Source organism: Ascidiella aspersa, chromosome 3 (assembly GCF_963924565.1).
Source record: "Ascidiella aspersa chromosome 3, kaAscAspe10.2, whole genome shotgun sequence".
NCBI classification, from domain to species: domain Eukaryota; kingdom Metazoa; phylum Chordata; class Ascidiacea; order Phlebobranchia; family Ascidiidae; genus Ascidiella; species Ascidiella aspersa.
The window spans coordinates 16,916,622-16,934,757 of NC_139449.1; the positions used below are offsets into that span (position 1 = coordinate 16,916,622).

Below are 18,136 nucleotides of genomic sequence, written 5' to 3' on the forward strand. Positions count from 1 at the left end.
ATATCTTTACCCATTTTGATAAATTTTGTTTGGCCCAAAACTGTCGCGGATGATGCGGATCTTCGATTTTTTTTGCGCGATAGGGGTTTAAGGGTTGGAGCTGAAAATTGTCAACAAAACTGATGATGCACTTCCGGACTTAAGGCCCCAAAAACAGTAGCCTAATCCTGTTTGTCACAGTCTGTGCGTTGTCGAGCATGGCAACCTAAACTCCAAAACACCGGACTTCGCAATCAAGAGACAAGTTGGCTATCCTGTACAAGTGTAGATTCTTGTGATCTACATTTTGTCAATTTGGCGAACGGATTTATTTACATTATTATTGCGTTTGTTGTGTATAATGCGAAAACTAGGAGTTTTGTTCTTGGCGCGAATGAATTTTTTAACTCTACCAACTTGAATGCAATGCTTTTTTTAATTGATAATGACTGCTGCTAATTCTTAAATCATATGTACATGACTTGTCTGCTTTAATTTAAATTAAGTCCTTACCTATGTTCTCACTAGCAACCAAGAGTTATCTTTGAGACCAAAATATTAAGTTTACATCCGAATGACATTGTAATGCGAAAAGGTCTAAAAGCACGTAACTTGTGAGGGATGTTTCTCAAACAAAACGGGTGCTGGCAGTCATTAGACGGCACGCCGAAACAATACCGTCTCTGCGCGATATCGGCAGAAACAAGAATGCAGCGGACAAAGCGCTTCACCCAGCGTGACATAAACATAGTAACAAGCAAAACAGCTGGCATGCACCAGCAAAATCATGTAACAACGAAGCACGAGAGTGTGTGTGAAAAGAGGGCATATCGGACAACCTTCTTAGATCAAAGAAAGGAGCATTGAGGATACGACATAATTGTAATTGGGCTGATAGATTCGCATTTAAGGTAATGTAGCATGCATTTAACAGAAGTTGTGTACCAACAAATACGATGTTTCAAGTAACGAAAGCAAAATGAGGATTCTAGTCGGGATGTAAGCGTACAAATGCATGCTTCTGACGTTACATTTTACAGACCAACAGGTCTTTACTGCAAACAATATGCGTGGCGAACGTAAGTTCTCCAGGCGTAAAGAACTTTATTACAACAGCAGTTAATTATACATATTATTTATATATATGTAAGGGTATAGTAATTTGGTCTAGTTAAGTCTCTTGTCGGCAAACGGTGGTATGGTCCGAATTCTGACAGATTTTAAACGTAGTAAAAACCGCCAGAATATTATGCACAACGAGAATATCTAAAAAATGCTTTTCAGTAAATCAACACATTTTCTGCAAAGTAACATTGAGGCGTTTTAAAACACAAAAACGAAGTAACAATCTTCCTAGCACCAGCGAATATTGTTCAGACTGAACTTCAGTTTCTTTAACAACGACAAATATCTTTATACGTCTAGAACTGAAAAAAAAATTATTTCGAAATGCTGAGTTAAAAAAACCGTAACATTGGCAAGATAATCTCGAAGCCAAGGCCAATTAGCAACATTCGATAACATTTGGCAATATTCCTGTACAAAAAATTGAGTTTTAAATGGGATTGCAGTATTTCGCAGAACGTTCTTTAAAGGTAATTTCTGCTGCAACCGCATAAATATGTTTTGGTACACCAGCTATTTTGTTCCAGTAGTACAAAAGTAGCGGCGAAACCGGCAGTGTGCGTTCACTTGAATGTTGGCGCGTACAAATATACGTCACAAACACAGGGCGACCGATTAAGAAGAAAAAATACTCATGGGACGTGGTTACTTGTAAAAGTTTTGGCACAGGGCTCGACTGGAATAGATCATGCAACTCTATCACGTTTGACCTTAGGCTGCCATCACGTGACTACTCGCCATCCAATATGCCGAATAGCAAAACGAGTGGGACCGTAATCAGCAAGTACTAACAAGTATAGTTATAACTATAAGGCGGCGACAATTGCAATAAGTAACAATAATAGAAGACCGCGAACGGGGAAAAAAAACTTGATAGAAAAATACTTGAAATGTCGTAGAAAAAACTTGTACAAAATTCGTTTAGCACCAGCTCATAAGAGACTACACGAGTAATAGAAAATAACGACGAGAGGATGTCACTTGACTTTCGAATCGTCTAGATTCAACCAAAACGTAATGGACTATAACAAATCACCAACAGAGATTACGCAAACTAGAAATTTGATCTTACAAGGCCACTCAGATCAAACCAAAGATAAAACGAAGTAGTAACGGAGGAAAATTGCGAGCGGAGAAAAACGAAAGAGAGCACGCCATGTTGTAAAAAGGGTTGATACAAAATCACTCGAAAGAAAGCAAAACAAACAAATAAATGGTCCATAAAACCACTCCACTAGAACTCGTACCGACTGATATACCTAACAAACGTACATTGGTAGCTTCAATAAATGTGATGCGTTTTTTATTGCTCCATATGCTCTCAAATAGGAAAGCTTCCAACAAATGCGCTTCCGAGGGTGTGTGTTTCAGAGATTTTGCTTCGCTTAGGGATGTAGGTTATTTCCCATGCTTCCACCGGCCGAGTAATTAGGATCTATGCTTTCCATGACGTGGCCTAATGACGTCAACATATCCTGGGGACTCATATAGGATTGGCGCTGGTTATGGTATCCAGCCATGCCAGAGTCCGCCTGCAAAACGTCGCCTAAAATAACAAAAACATAGATGAAAAATAGATAACACAATTATGCATCGAAATTCCGTTTAACCAAATGAAAACTCCGGTTAACTGATGCATACAATATTCATACGGGTTATAACAAAACTTTTTTACTTATTTTGCCAAAAAATATACACAATCGACCTACAAGTCAAGCAGGTTGAATGTTATGGTTTACAGTAGTAATTAATCGTTTTTATTTCTAATTCTTCAAATAACTTACCAGGGTGCGAATGGTAGGGTTTAATTCCCTGTTGGTAAGGCGAAGCTGGTTCGATGGAAAGGGACTGTTGGCCTTGTCCTTGATGATAGCTGCTATTAGGGTTAGAAGGGTACGAAGCGCCCCCATTGCTAGGGGGTCCACCCATGTTGCTCACACTGCGCGGCCGTTTGCTGGCCTAAGTGATAAAATTTAAAATTGTCTACCATGGACAGTACGCAACGATGTGAAACGAGCTGATTATTCTTGTAGTGGCATTGCATAGCAGAAAAGGTATGTACATAAATTGCACAAGTAACTATGAAAAGTACACAGTGTAATATGCAGAAATTGTTAATTGTCGGTCGACATTTATAAGAAATGACCCGTATGGTTGGGGCCTTACCCTATTGTTGTTCTACCCAATGGGTTAAGAGAATCTGCGTTAATGTGTGAACAAATTATTAAATTATTCAGTTTAGTTTTCATTAAAAAAATCATACTTGTGAGTGCATTGGGCTGACGAGTCGGTTTCCTTCTGAGGAAGAGTCTGGCATCGACATGTTACAAGACTTTTCCTCTTCCCTACGTTTGATACAGGCCGCTTGTGGGTTCAGGTTTCGTTCTTCGTAGTAAAATTAATAGAATATTTTAGCTTCCCTCGTGTAAAGGTTATCAAAAGCACAAACAAAATTAAATATAAAAAATATTTTGATAAATACAAAAAACATTTTTATATTATTATGCGTTTGTAGCACGAAGTAAACAAGACGTTAAAAAGGTTTAAAACATGTATGTATAATATTTGTTGTTTTAAACACCAACAATCCGTCGTTCATAGCCCTATTTTAAATAAGTCAATTTTTTTATATTATAATTAACAAAAACCAACAACAATATTCTCTTTAACAGCATACTTTGATTTAGTACTAAAAACAACATAGGTAATTTGTGACAACACGTCTAAAAAACAAAACAAAATATTTTCAAAAAGGCCATACTTATATTTTTCATGAGACTAACAAGTGGATGGTGGTTGTAGTTTAACCTAAAACCGTTTTTAAAGTATTTACATTTTGCTTGGTGTGTACATTGTACAACAATATACATAGCTCACCTCTGACTTCATGTTCTAAGGCGAGTATGACTTGCACAGCATGATGCAGAATGGTGAGTTTGGTCTGTGGCTTGTCATGGTTCATATGAATCTGAACCATGTGGCCAAGTTCCTTGAATGCTTCATTGATGTCCCTAACACGAAGGCGCTCCCGAGCATTGTTAGCCATCCGTCGTTCTTTCTCACGCTTTTCTCGCTCCTCTGCTGGAAGGTCTTCATCGTCTTTGTTTGTTGAATCCCCACTAGAGAAAGAACTTTACATTCCAATCAAAATTTACAATATGATTTAAAGTATCTAAATTAATGTAGGTAAGACAAAACAGAGTAAAAAAAATTGTATGCAAATTCTAACATCAACTATATATATATTTTTATAAGAGTTTCTATATAGTAGGCTTGCGGAATACACTGATCAGTTACCACAGATTTATACCTCATGGTGAACTAGTTTATAACTCTTTTTTATAAAAGCTGTTAAACATTCTACCTTAAAAACAGTACAGTTAACAGAAATAATGGTTCAATCCCACTTTACATTTTTAGAACACTTTTGTTTCCTTGCATAAACTCATAGGCTACAAATCACACTTTAAACTTTATAACACAGGAAAGCAGTGTAGGTAGGATGTTTTGTTACCAAAATATAACTTGTTTGTATAACCAAAGCATGTTTGATATCCATATTAAACATACAATAATTTGTGAGAAATATTCAGACGAAACCTTAGTTGACTTGAAAACTGAGCGTTTCTTGGGGACTTTAATGGTCAGTTTTAATGAGAACACTTATAAAGATGATGACCAACTTTACACTAGTATTGCTCAACATTTTTTACTAATCACCCAACATGGATATGTTTTAATCATCATTTTTCCATTAGCCAAATTAACACAAACTAATCATGGTTCACTTGTTGGAGGTGGTCTGTTATCCAACATAGTTAGGTTGAGGGTCTAGCAAAAATCTTTACAATTGATTTTTTCAAGCAACAAAATTATTACACAGAAAGACCTGGTTATTTTGGACAACTTTGTTTTATAAAAATGTTGCCTTAGGACAGACACAGACCAAAGCCCAAAGTCTGGGTTTCGCCTGCCAATCAATTTAATAAGGTCCATAGCTCGTTTCTGTGTTTTTACCTTAATTTTAGAATACTTTATTATAAAATACACGAAAAGCAGCATCACTTTTCCCTACTCTTACTTTAAGAAGGTCTTTCTGTGTTTTTACCTAGTTTTTTATTATAAAATATACTTACAGCAACCTTACTTTTCGCTACTCTTACCATCTTGTCAAAACAATGCTAATTGCAGCTTTTACTTTAAAAAAATACAATTTTATTACACAGTATGTGTATTTCAGATCCTCTTTTTACCCAATCCTTTTGTAAAACAATTCCCCATCCCCGTTAACAAGGTAATCCGTTTTACGGAAAAGCCAAAAACATTTAATCTTGGAAACTCAAAAGACAAGCGTCTATTGTCATCTTAATGCTATTTTAGTAAGAATAAGAAGATGAGGAAAATGTTACAAATGTTCTTATGTAAAAACGGTTACAGTACTGTTATTGCGAATAAAAGCAATTAGCTTAAGTGTATTTAAAAATTGATTACTCACTTGTCAGAAAACTCTGACCTCCTTTTTCGATTAGCATTTTTGTCTTCTGAATCACTGAGTGATTGCTTCAAGCTGGTATCCATTCTCTGTGTCCAAATAATTGCGATCAGGCTTTTAGCTGTTTTACCAACTTCTATTAAACATGTAGTTACAAACCTTTTTCGAATTCCTTGGAGCTGCCTTGCTCTTGGCATCTCCATCTTTTTCCTTCTTGACAGTCGCAGGAGACGGCTGTTCTTCGCCATTTATTGATGACATGGAAGAATGCGCCTGGTTTCCAGAACCGCTTTCTAAATACAAGTCCACACAAATAAGCTATGGAATAAACAGAATGACATACAATTAAAACACTAAAATTAAAATATTAAACGAAAAAATGCTTGCATTTTAATTAAAACGCGAAAAAGTAAATAAGATACACACTTTTCCAACTACAGTATTTTCCTATAAACATTGGAAATCTAAAACATTCCTGCTTTAATGCCATTGTAATTAAAATGTAACCTGTTGTCCTGCTTTGTTTTATCAGTTTTGACTATATCTTCATGTTACGCATCTGTTTTGAGTACAGGTGCTTTTTTAAAAACCTTACAAACCATGGAACAGCAAAATATAAGCTATAGCTTGAGAAGTAAAAATTTTATTATACTTACAACCACATGCAAATTTTGATACTATTTTTGTTTAATTTTATAAGTAAAAGCACTTATAATTTGTTTATAGATTTGCCAATTGTTTAAGTCTGCTTACTTTTACACTGTGAAGGTCTTGAATGATCAGAACTGTTGGTGGATGTTAAGTTACCAGAATGCATGGAGCTACCAACCGCACCACCGATACTGCTACTTGAGCCAATACTGGAACTGGTTGGACTTACCTTTATAAAACATAGCAAAAAGTGAATAATTTGTACATCTTTAAACTATTTAGTAAACTAACATATGTTTATAAATTAAAGGTAATCACTAAGGATGTTTGTTTTTGAACTTAAAATGCCTTTTTTACAAGTTTTTTTGATTACATTGATTTAATCAGTGTATCAGGTGTTAAAGATTGTATTAGTGTTTGCAGTTGCTCAGACTCCCTTTTTCATGCTAATTGCAATGAATAACACAGGGATAATAAGCAATATTTATATTGTCCAGTTTAGACCTCTTCAAAGTTTCTGAAATTTAAGTGCATATATATATGCATTTTTGGCTAATCTTTATGTGCTGGCTCAAGTGCCTTTTTTATCATTTGCCTTAGTAAATTACAGTTTAAGGCGGAATGACACAAACAGTATTATAGAAACGCAAAAAAATATCAGCCTATAGCTTTTAAAAGTATATCATACTACTTATATATAGGGATGTTCACTGTAGAATATTGAATTCTTGGAAAAAGTTAAGTTTTTTTTTTTTTATATATAATTATACATTAGAGTTTACACAACTGCTTCAAATTGCAGTAGTTGTTTAAAATGTTAAACATTTGAAAAACTATTTTTTAATTACAATACATAAACACATGTTAGAAAATTGTGCAATTAATTGCTGTCAAATGTTTATTTACAACTTTGATTTCCATTTACCATTGCATCACTTACCAAACTATGATTAGGGTTGTTTTGGAACACAGAGTCAGCACCATTAGTTGAGTTCCAATCTGGGTGAGAATAGGCTACTGTTTTCCCTTCAATGACCTTCATCACATCATCCAAGCTCTATCAAGTAACGATAGTTTTGTTTTACAAACATTTGTGCCACCAGCAATACATGAAATTTTTCCACAAACTAAGTGCTACTAAATATGAATTTCTTTTTCAAAATAACATCATTTCAACTGGTCAAAACATAGTTTGTATTTCTGTCCGAGCTATGTACTAATCCTTGTAAGATTTCAAAACATTAGCAAGTATTAACTGACATAAAAGAACTTGGGGCCCAAGTTCATCCCTGGAATGATAAACAAATTTTTGAAATTCAGTCCCACATAATTCCTATGATGATGTAAGCACTAAATTAGCTGCAGCAGGTCTAAAGCCATCTGACAATGTGCGAAGCGCTACACTTTATGAAAATTATTTTTAGTTTTTCACTTTATAACGTTTGGTCAAAGTCCATGGGAAAGTATGTTGTGGCTTGGAGAATTTGTGGGTGGTGGTGAGGTGACCAAACAAGGATTGCACCCATGAAATTCTTCAAAACCTACCACACATAAAACTACAAACAGTAAAATTTGTTTGTGGACTTTTATCTAAGTTTGCTTGTTTTTTTATTTGAATTAAAAATATGTGCACAGTTTTGTAGTCAATATTAGTGCATGAGGTGACTGTCTTACAACTAATAATGTAAAGTAGCAAAGGATTATTAGATAGAATCGCATAATAGGGATATCAGCAAAAATCAGAATCAATGGATTTTTGCAGAAGGCAATAAGACCTGATTACAAAATTAAACAGAAACGTGACATTTCACGACAAGGCTGTTAAATAACCCAGCTTGGTCCAGCCTAACTCAATCCGCCAAGCGCAACCAGATTTCCTGCATTTGGTTTAGTTAGCAAAACTTTTTATTTAAAAGGATGCACGACACTTGACCACACAGAAAATACATTTCCGCAAAGCTAGGTTACATTTTAATCACCTTAGTCCCACAGCTGTATAGAGACGCATTGCAAATTTGCGTTTTTACTTTGCGAATACATGCAAAATATATTTTTCGTTTGCAGTATTATCCATTGAGCATAAATTTTTAATTTTTAATTGAATTATTTATTGTCAATTATGGAAACTGAAAAATGAGGCAATTGAAAATCCAGTGCCTATCACCCATCCTATTATTTTTGCAATGGTTATGCATTATTTGTCAATCTAGATGTGGTTGTTGCATTGCAAATATGTAAAAAAAACAGCAAATAAAAGTGCAAAAAGCACACAAAAGTAATTTGCTAGACTTACAAATAAAATTAAAATTCACTGACCTCCAAGTCTTAAAATTACTATCATAAATATGGAACAACCAAAATGTTGGACTACAAGCTCTGGCAGTATGTATAACAGAAGTCCAAAATTAGCTCTTTTTTACCTGTGATATATTGTTGGGTTGCAGTGGATTGGCAGCAGGTTGTTGCCACTGACTTGCAGATTGAGAAACTGTGGAGGATTGATTTGCTGCACAGCCAGGTGTGGCAGGATACTAAGACAACAATGCATAATTAAATTGCACATATATGGCAAACACATTAAAACATTAGACAAAAATTTACAGAATTTATGGTAATAAAATATTACTGATCTTATATCTTTGAAAAATACAAACAAATAAGTTAGCTAGCCACTATGAAGAATTAAATTTACTAAACAGGTATAAAGTTACAATTTGGAAACCCTCTTAAAAAAACCTTACATTGGAATATGGATCATGAGGTGAATCATGGTTGGGATAAGGAGTACTAGCACTAGGATACTGACTTCCGTACTGCTGTGGCATCCCTGTACCTGATACACCATGACCAGGCAGCATAGCAGGGAAATTCTGAAATAAATGTTTCCTAATAAAACACTGTCAAGCAAATATAACAACAAAATATTGCTAAACATCAACAGAAATAAAAACAAAGGAAAAAAACTACAAAAAAGTGAAAAGTGCAATGCTATTAAAAATACCAGCATACCATTCTGTCAGTGGATGGATATTGCGCCTGATTTCCATAACCTTGCCAGTCTTGACCTAGGCATAGGAATAGATGTTAGCCTGAGACTGGACTACTAAAGGACTAATGGTCATTTTGACTTTAAACTGTTAAGTGGGAAATTATTTTTTAAATAGAGTATTTCTCGGAGGGTAACTTATGCCAGAAGAATGCAAGTATGTTTAATGTTAAAAATACTTAATAACACTGTGCATAACAGCTCAGAGTTTATGAGTTCAATACAGGAAATATTACCTTGGGCTGTAGTTGAAAATGGAGGGTATGTTCTGTATTCATCCCCATGCTGAGCAGGGTATGGTGGATATCGTTTTGCTAAACATGAGAAAAAACATTTTAGTAAAAGTATAAAAGTCAATACAATAAAATGAAATAAATAAATATCCTTTTTTTAAACGTTGCACCAATAAACATATATGTAACTATAAGTGTAAAACAAAGTGAAGACAAAACTGGTGAAATCAAAATACAGAAAAAACAGACACAAATACTGGACAGCAAAGAAGGCAATGTCTTAGATGGTTAACACAACTAGGTGCTAAGAGATACAAAAAATTTAATATTTAGTAGGACAGTTGGGAACTGGGGAAGTTTGTACACCATATGATGCAAGAAAATGTAGCCAAAATATAAACATTCTAACCTGGTGGAATATCATGTGGCCTTCGTTTGTTGGGATATGGGTTGTTATTGTTGTTGCTGCTGTTTGGCGAGGATGAGCTAGGCCGGTGGATGTTTAGCATTGTGCTACTCTACAACAACATTCACAAGCCAAAGGTAATTGAACAGCACATATACATTTCAAACATACTTCAAGAATATGATCACTATAATGACTAGCCTTTGACAGCTGTGTCATATCTTGCACATTGTCATCAAAAAGTTGTTTAGAATGGTACAAGAAGATAAAATGGTTTAAAATATAAGAATAGGTATTTAGTGTTGGGAAATTAAGTTAAGTGTAGCCTCCTACCGCTGGACGACCTATATTTACGGCGAGTAGATGTGTTACTGAGAACAAAGCAGTATACAATTTTCTATCTTCAAAGCCTGTCAATTAGACACACCAGTATGGCGATAAAATCGCAAAATTTCCTTTACGGCATTTCACGATGCCAACACATTTTTTTATTTCCATGCAAAGCAAACAATATTCCAGCCTCAAAACGAAAGGCCAAAACTGAACCGAAAAACGGCGCTGCTTTGGTAAATCCTGCTTTAAGCAGAGGCAAAGAGCTCTAAGAAAGAGAAAAGGCGACGTGCGCACCGATGTGTGACAAGCAGTAAGTAGACTTTCTCTATCTTTCTTTTCGGTGGCGCCGTCTCCGCCATCTGCACAGCGGGCCATCAACTACACTCAGCCACAATCCCGCAACGCCGCGTGGTGACGAAACAAACAACGCCTTGTGTCGTTCGTAGTTGGCAACACGCGGTCGGCTACTTTTTTCTGCCGCTACCATTTACAATAGTGAAATATTATGGCTCGTACTGCTAATAGTTTCGCTGAGTAGCAACCCAACCGCCAAATTTTGTTATGCATTGAACAAGAAAGGACTGATTTTTTTGTTTGTTGAATAGATTTTTAGTGTCCCCAAGGTAAAGTCTGCCACTAGATGGCCAAGCGGGGCCGAAAAACGCGAATAAAGGCACGGGAATCGTCGACTGTGAAAGTTGCACGTCTAGATTGCTCGCTGTTCCCCGTTGACCACTTATTACCCTTAATTCACAGCCTTCACTCTAAATGTGCCGAACATACGCACACCATAGCGTCCAATAAGTTGTCATTTGTTGAATCGTAATACAAATCATCACAGATTCTTTTGTGTTTTAGGCACTGTTATGGTTTCCGGTGGTCCTTGGTGGCAAATGTAGAGTGGGTAGACAGAATATTGTGCGACAACAATGAGACGAGACGTAAGTTACTTTTTGTTTTGCACCCAGTCGGTTGTCACAATTACAATCAGCGAATCGCTGTTTGCTACAATTTCATACTTCGTTTTTGTTTAAGGCGTAAATCACCTATACCTTTAACAAACTGCACTGCTATACGAACTACATTTAACTAAACATTCGCCAATTAATTGAACATTTCCAGTACATATTCGACCACACACTCTAAACACGAATACGCAAGAGCTTTAAAAAATAACGAAATTAGTTTAATATATATTTTGAGTTAATTTTCCGACCGAATATAAAACCTTTAGTTCAGAAATGTCGAACATATTGTGCAAAAGGATTAATTCATAACATAGCCACGAGTAAGTGTCAGTGTATCTATAGTAAACTATTTAAAGTACTTACAGACGAATCTGGTGTGTATGGGTAATGAACTTGGCTTGTTTGCTTTCCTGAAAAACAAATAATAACTGTTTATGAGGACGTTAAAATTTTATGAAGCAAAATGATACCGAAAGCAAACACATGGCAAAACTTGAATTGCGACTGTTAAGGCTTAAATTTTATTGCGTGCCGATCAAACTTTTTCGACAGTTACAGTAGGAAAGATCAACAAATGTGATAGATGCCGTCAATTGCAAAGGTCCGCTTTGCGTTAACTTTTCCAAAAACACAATCTATAAGTGTGTAAATTTTTGTGTCACAGTTCTATCTTCAACTGGATTTAAATCAAAGTTAGTGCTACAAGAACATTAATGTATTTCTTCAGTCAAACTCGGTGGGTTTGCACTTGGTTAGCTAAGCACGCGTTCGATTCCTCCGCAACAGGTGCACGCGAAACCATGCAAAAAGCCTCCCGGGAGGCGATTTTCGCATTAGCGAGTGGAGCAGAGACATTCGTAAACCTTTCGTTATTTTCGAGAATCAATGCAGCCAGCTGCCTTCAACATGATTAAACGCTTTTGTACTGCCATTGTTTATTCTCTACGAAAAACGTACTAATACCAAGATGCTGTCAAATCGAATTGATGTTGCAAATTAAGGACTGTTGGTTAAAAAAAAACGAGACTCGAGCGCAAAATAATGCATTTTTATAGGATAACTCAAAAGGCCGGGGGGCATCAAATTAGCGCCATGAAAAGAAACCCAGCGCAAAGCGATCTCTCAATCGAAGCTTATTTTATGTACTCTTCGCACCTCGTAAGTGGCCAGCCTTTGTCACTGCTAGCGAGAACGATTGTGCTCTTTCGGGCCGAAAGCGTGCCTTGTTTGATGACTGCGACAGTTGTCGCTAAAAGGCAGCACGCGACACTAATTCAGGGCGAGAAGCGCCGACCGGAAACGCACCTAGCTACTGACATGTGGTGGCCGCATTTTTCGTAGTTTAAGTTTCAATGTCAATGAAATCTAACGGCATAATCAGACCAAGTTGTCCGTGTACCGTAACCAGACAAAAAACAAACCAAGGCAAACAAATATATTAACAAGGAAAACGAGTCTTCTAACCGTTCAACAAAATGTCCTAAATGGTGAAATAAGGCAACTATTATTTATTGTAAAAACTTTTCTGGTTTGTTATTTATCTCTAATTACAACCAGATTTTCTCAAAAATGTTTCATAACAGAGAGCAAAAGGATCACAGTATTTTGGGGACATAGCCAACATAGAGTGTGTTTGTGATAGCATACATGAATTATTAACGTTTAAATGTGAACCACATAATTGTAAAACAGGAAGAAGTGGAGCTTAGACAAATCCCTTTTATGGTTGAACTATTTACTATTGCACAACATGTGGAAAATATTATTGGCCACTATATAAGATAATGAATCACCAATGTTTTAAGTTTTAAGGTCTAAAAATATTAAATTTTCATATCAATTTTTTGTATTTTTTCTCAGCAATTTGATTGTTTTCCTAATTTTTATAATTGAATTAATATAGAACTATAATTAACTGTTTATTGGTTTGTGGTATTTTATAAAACATATCTTCTTGGTTTGGGGTATTTTAAAAAATCTATATTTTCAAGATATTCCTAAAATCTATATTTAAAGATAGTTTGTTATTAACCTTTTAAAACATATTTTTTGGTAAGTTGTGAGAACAATCGGCTAAAAAACTATATTTAACTTCAATCTTCATGTTTTGTTTGCTGAAAAAGTATTTAACACATATGTTGCCATAATAATAGAAGGATAAGAGCTTATTTGTGAAGAGTTATAAGAAGTAGCAGTACTTACCACAAGGTCCACCAGGTTGACCAACTACAACATTCGGACTTCTTGCTGAAACATTGCTCACTGCGTTTAGATAAGCCTGCAAAATTTGAATTGTCTATATATAAATTAACTGATTTAGATCTTCTTTAACTTTTAGGGTTGCACCCCCTGAACAAAATTTATTGAAAGTCCCGCCACCTTTTGAATAATATTTGGTAAGCACGATGATTTAACATTAGATATTTGGAATAAAATAGTGTCGGTCAGTCACTGCACAAAACTAATTAACAAAAAACATATTCGTGATGTGACTTCTTCGCTCCACCTTACAAATCTTTGTGCCAAACTTCCAATTTAGATAATACTGGCTTGATCATACTTAAGCAATTATAAATATAGCTTTTGTGAAGTTCAAAATGGGGTAAAATGAATAAAAATACAGTGTATAAATGTATACAAATATGCCATGCATTAAAGTAAACACAAAGCATTAACAAACATGCAATTATTTTTGCAATTTTTTTGCTGCTATAGTGTACCAACTTGTATTCATACAAACAAATTCTTTAAAAATACTTGATCAGTTGCTTTAAAATAAAAATAATTAAGGTACTCTTAAATATATTTAATAGGAATGTAATGTACTGCTTACAGAAGATGAACTGAAAGAACTGCCGGTGGAGTTTGAGGCGTTCCAAACTGAAATATGTACCCAAAGGTTTATATAGGATAACATTATACTATTATGAAATTTACTTTACGAAAACTTTTTAATCAAAATGTCTATTTGCCAAATTGTAATACTGGAGAAGTTGTTTGAACAGGTGCTGAGTCAATTTAATTTTGTAGGACAGTTTATCTAGATTACATATCAAACTACAGCTCTACATTCATATGTTGTACTGAAAATTTTACATCTACTTTTAAAAAAACAAAGTTTATTAAGAAAATTTATGAATTTACATTAAAAAATTTATTTTATTTTGAAAATCAAAATTAGGTCAATTTGTGTTAAGAAATACATTTCCTACCCGGGTCTACATATGATTTAAAGCCACTTGCAGGGGTACTTGGTTCAGAGGCAGTTTTAGGAGAAAACATCTGCATTTAAACAGATAAAAACACAAGAACTTAAATGTCTGCAAAAAAATGAACTAAAATAGAATTCTTGGATTACAGGAGAAAAGGTTTATGCTAAAAAATCAATCAGAACATTGACTTTGGCAGGGGAAAAAATACAAGGCAAGCAATAAATCACCTATATCAGCATACGTAGTTTCCTGTAATATTTCAACACAGGAAACTATTGGCATGCCATGCACTTCCCACTTCTCATTTAAGAAAATCAAAGTCCGGACAACAAATGAATCGCAACTGCCTTGCTACATGAAATACCTCAACTTTTCAGCTCACCTTATAAATTATAACAAATTACAACAACACTTGTGATTTTTGTAATTTGGCAACACTTGTGATGTTTGTAATTGGTATTCAAGAAATAACATACTGAGTCATAATTTTGAAATATATCATAACATTATATCTTAAGAAATAGGATAACACCATTAACATTTTTTGAGTACTAATTTGTATGACAAAGTTAGATATTCACACATTTTACATTAAGCAATGTTTTAACCCATTTTTCTTAATTATAAAATAATTTTTTCGCAAATAAAGTGAATACTCAATTTTAATAATTTGCTGTTTTTACACTGAAGTTTTTAAATATCCACAATATAGTTTAAGCCAGTTTTTCAATAATAAGTCAATTTTTTTTAATTAATCTCTGTAGAACAGTTTATATTTCCAAATGTCTAAAAGCAAAATTCTCTATATGTAACAAATTTTAATAAATTTGCTAAGGCGAGGTAAATAAACATAAAAGTATTTTTCTAGCAATTAAAATTTATAATATTAATTTGCTTTTTAATGGTATATAATCACTAAAATATTGTACAACTATATCATGCAGTTCACCTAAAATTATATCCTTAACCAAAGGGTTTAGTGAAAACACATCGGGAAGACAGCATACTATACAGTTGAATTTAGTCTTTTACATAATGTAGTTAAATCAGAGTTCTTGTAAACATAAAAATCACCTTTTGACCAGTGGCCGTACTTCGGTAAACAGTGTATCGAATAAAGGCCTTTACTAGAGATTTTCTTGATTGCATAATATTTTCCAAGCATCAAATAACTAGAAGGGGGTATTCCTTTAGTAACAGAGATTGGACTGTATGGTACCCTTTCAATGTAATTTTTGATAGAGAATTCTTAGTTATGTTTGGATCGCACATGGAAAGCTAACTTGCATTTCTTTTATCTCTGTGCTTTTGCCCCAATGAAAATCTAGACAGCAAACTACAATGTCATGGCCCGGAATAGGTTTTGGATTTAAGGAAATCAAAGCTTGTTCAACCGAAAATGTATTAAATCAGGTGCCACAGCACAACCTTAAAAAGCAGGCATGGATTTCACTTATCAAACATCTTTTGAGGTAAAAAATTAAAAATGCACAACATAGAATCATTTGCACTACATCAGGTTTGATTCACTTTAATGATTACCAACTTTATTTTGCAGAAATATAATTATTTTAAATAGTGTTTTAAGTCTTTTTTTACTTTTTAAGGCCTATATTAGAAAAATAAACTTCTTTAAAATTATTTTGTGTTCTGATAAACACATACACATATTTATGTTCCAGTATTTTGGGATGTATGATCGCTCTAGCTTTAAAAAATTCTAAAAGTTTTATAAATGTTTCTTAAAATATATAACTGTTTAAGGAATTTAATAAGTGTTTTATGAATTTCTAAAAACTTTAGGAAATGGCAGGGGCTCGCCGCCCGATAGTTTTTGGAAGCCTTGAATATAAAAAAACTATGCTGAAAAATTATCTGTTAAATTCCTTGTGATCCCACAAAAAATGGTTTAACATTGTTATCTTTTGTTGTTCTTAAAATCCAGGTGAATCCTATTTTGGAAATTGTTTAAAAGACTTAGATTACCAAAAGATGTAGTAGCAAAGTTTCACAATAAATTAAAATATAAGTATTTTGTAAGGATGATGCCTTGTTTGTAACCTGTACAATAAAAATATGTGTCATTCCTGATCTCCAGGCATCCTTGGATAAATCACGATAATGCATAAAAAGTGTACTGTTGCCTCACAATGTGACAATGTACAACATTTGTATGTTATTAATGATGGTGGAAGAATGATATGTAGGAATAGACGCGATGTAATTCCTATCCCTGTTGAACCTGTATATACTCGTTCTGGGAGATGTAGAGTTATTTATATGTTATACTGTGTTGTATAAGATTGTTGTGTACAATGTTTCATTACTTGTGTTCTAATACGCCGTGGTGTGTTGCATACCCTGCCAGTAAATACTACAGTAAAGGATGAAGAAATTTATGTGATAATACCATAAATGATGAATAATCGTTGTACATGGGTTTTTGTTCTGTATTTGTCCTTTTGTAAAGTATGGCAGATCTCACCAAGAGTTTGCGGTTATACAAACAAAAAAATCGGGCTAAAAGTGGTGCAACAAACAATGCTTGTGTAACATATGATAAAATCATCTTTTGACAATTTATAAATCAATACCCACAAAGTTAAGACAATAAGCACAACCTATTTTACACTGCCAAAACTTATACTAATGTAAAAACACGTTTTTATGAAAAGCAAGTTACCTCCCTAATACATCAAACCAACCAGAGCACCAAAAGTTCTTAAGCTTTAAATTTCGTTAGTAACAGATTTCCAAAAATATATAATTCAGAAACATTACTATGTCTAAAAGCTACATGCTGAAATAAAAAAAACGTTTTGGCCGAAATATTGGGCGCTGGTCTAGAATCCTACCACAACGAAACACCATTTGGGTTAGGGTGCGGGTTAGTGTTTGGGTTAAGGTGGGTCAAGCATTATTATTAAACAAAGAATATAATAATACTTGACCCACCCACACCCAAACGCTAACCCGCACCATAACTAAAATTTTGTGCGTTGATTTTAGAACTGTGGTAGGATTCTAGACCAGCGCCAAATATTGTAATTATTATCAGTGATACAGTACTCTAAATCGGACACATATTTCGGCGAAGCGCCTCTGCCGGCTAGGAAGTTTAACATTTTGTTTAGTGTGTAAGCTAAGCACTAAAAACTCTTAAATCTTCGCAATTTAAAGACTTGAAACGTAAAAAACGCTCTTCCCTATAAATTCACGAAAATTTTAAATTCGTCAAATGCGAAATACCTTGTATTAGTGTAAGAAAACGCACACAACAAAAGCTAGGCCACAATGTCTTATCTTCTATCACCTGGTACTGCTTCAAGTGGCGAAATTTATAAACACATATAAATTTATTTAAATTTCGGGGGTAAATTTAATTTCAAAGCTTTTTAAAATTGTCAAAGTTAAATAATTTAAATTTGTTTTAACTTTGACGCAATTATAAAATCAAAACGCAACTCAATCGAGAGGACATGTGTCACTACGGAATCAAATCTTTGTTGTTTTAGTAGGCCTATCCTCTGAAATTGAAATTGTGTTAACTTGTTTCGATCGGATAGGCCTAGTGTTTAAACATCGCAATATTGTGGATATTAAACTACAAAAATAATATTCTTTTGAGCCTTTAAGGTTGCTACAAACTGTAAAAATAAACAAAACTTGCGACAAACCGCATGCCTGCTTT

General features: G+C 34.3%; 1 protein-coding gene across 2 annotated transcripts; it reads right to left on the reverse strand.

Moving 5' to 3' along the window:
• Positions 1-548: 548 nt before the first annotated feature.
• On the reverse strand, positions 549-14,555 carry LOC146160447 (uncharacterized). 2 transcript variants are annotated; one of them, XM_083384127.1, is made up of 17 exons: positions 14,446-14,555; positions 14,067-14,113; positions 13,436-13,511; positions 11,597-11,643; positions 9,936-10,044; positions 9,530-9,607; positions 9,257-9,312; positions 8,989-9,117; positions 8,668-8,778; positions 7,188-7,304; positions 6,350-6,476; positions 5,756-5,889; positions 5,600-5,685; positions 3,982-4,223; positions 3,368-3,489; positions 2,889-3,063; positions 549-2,650 (listed from the first exon to the last, which is right to left on the reverse strand). In XM_083384127.1, exons 1-17 carry the CDS (start codon positions 14,519-14,521, stop codon positions 2,490-2,492), a joined length of 1,893 nt encoding a protein of 630 aa, XP_083240253.1. In that variant the 5' UTR covers positions 14,522-14,555; the 3' UTR covers positions 549-2,489. The 2 variants fall into 2 exon arrangements, with proteins under 2 accessions (XP_083240253.1, XP_083240252.1); XM_083384126.1 differs by having other exon boundaries at positions 3,982-4,235.
• Positions 14,556-18,136: the final 3,581 nt, after the last annotated feature.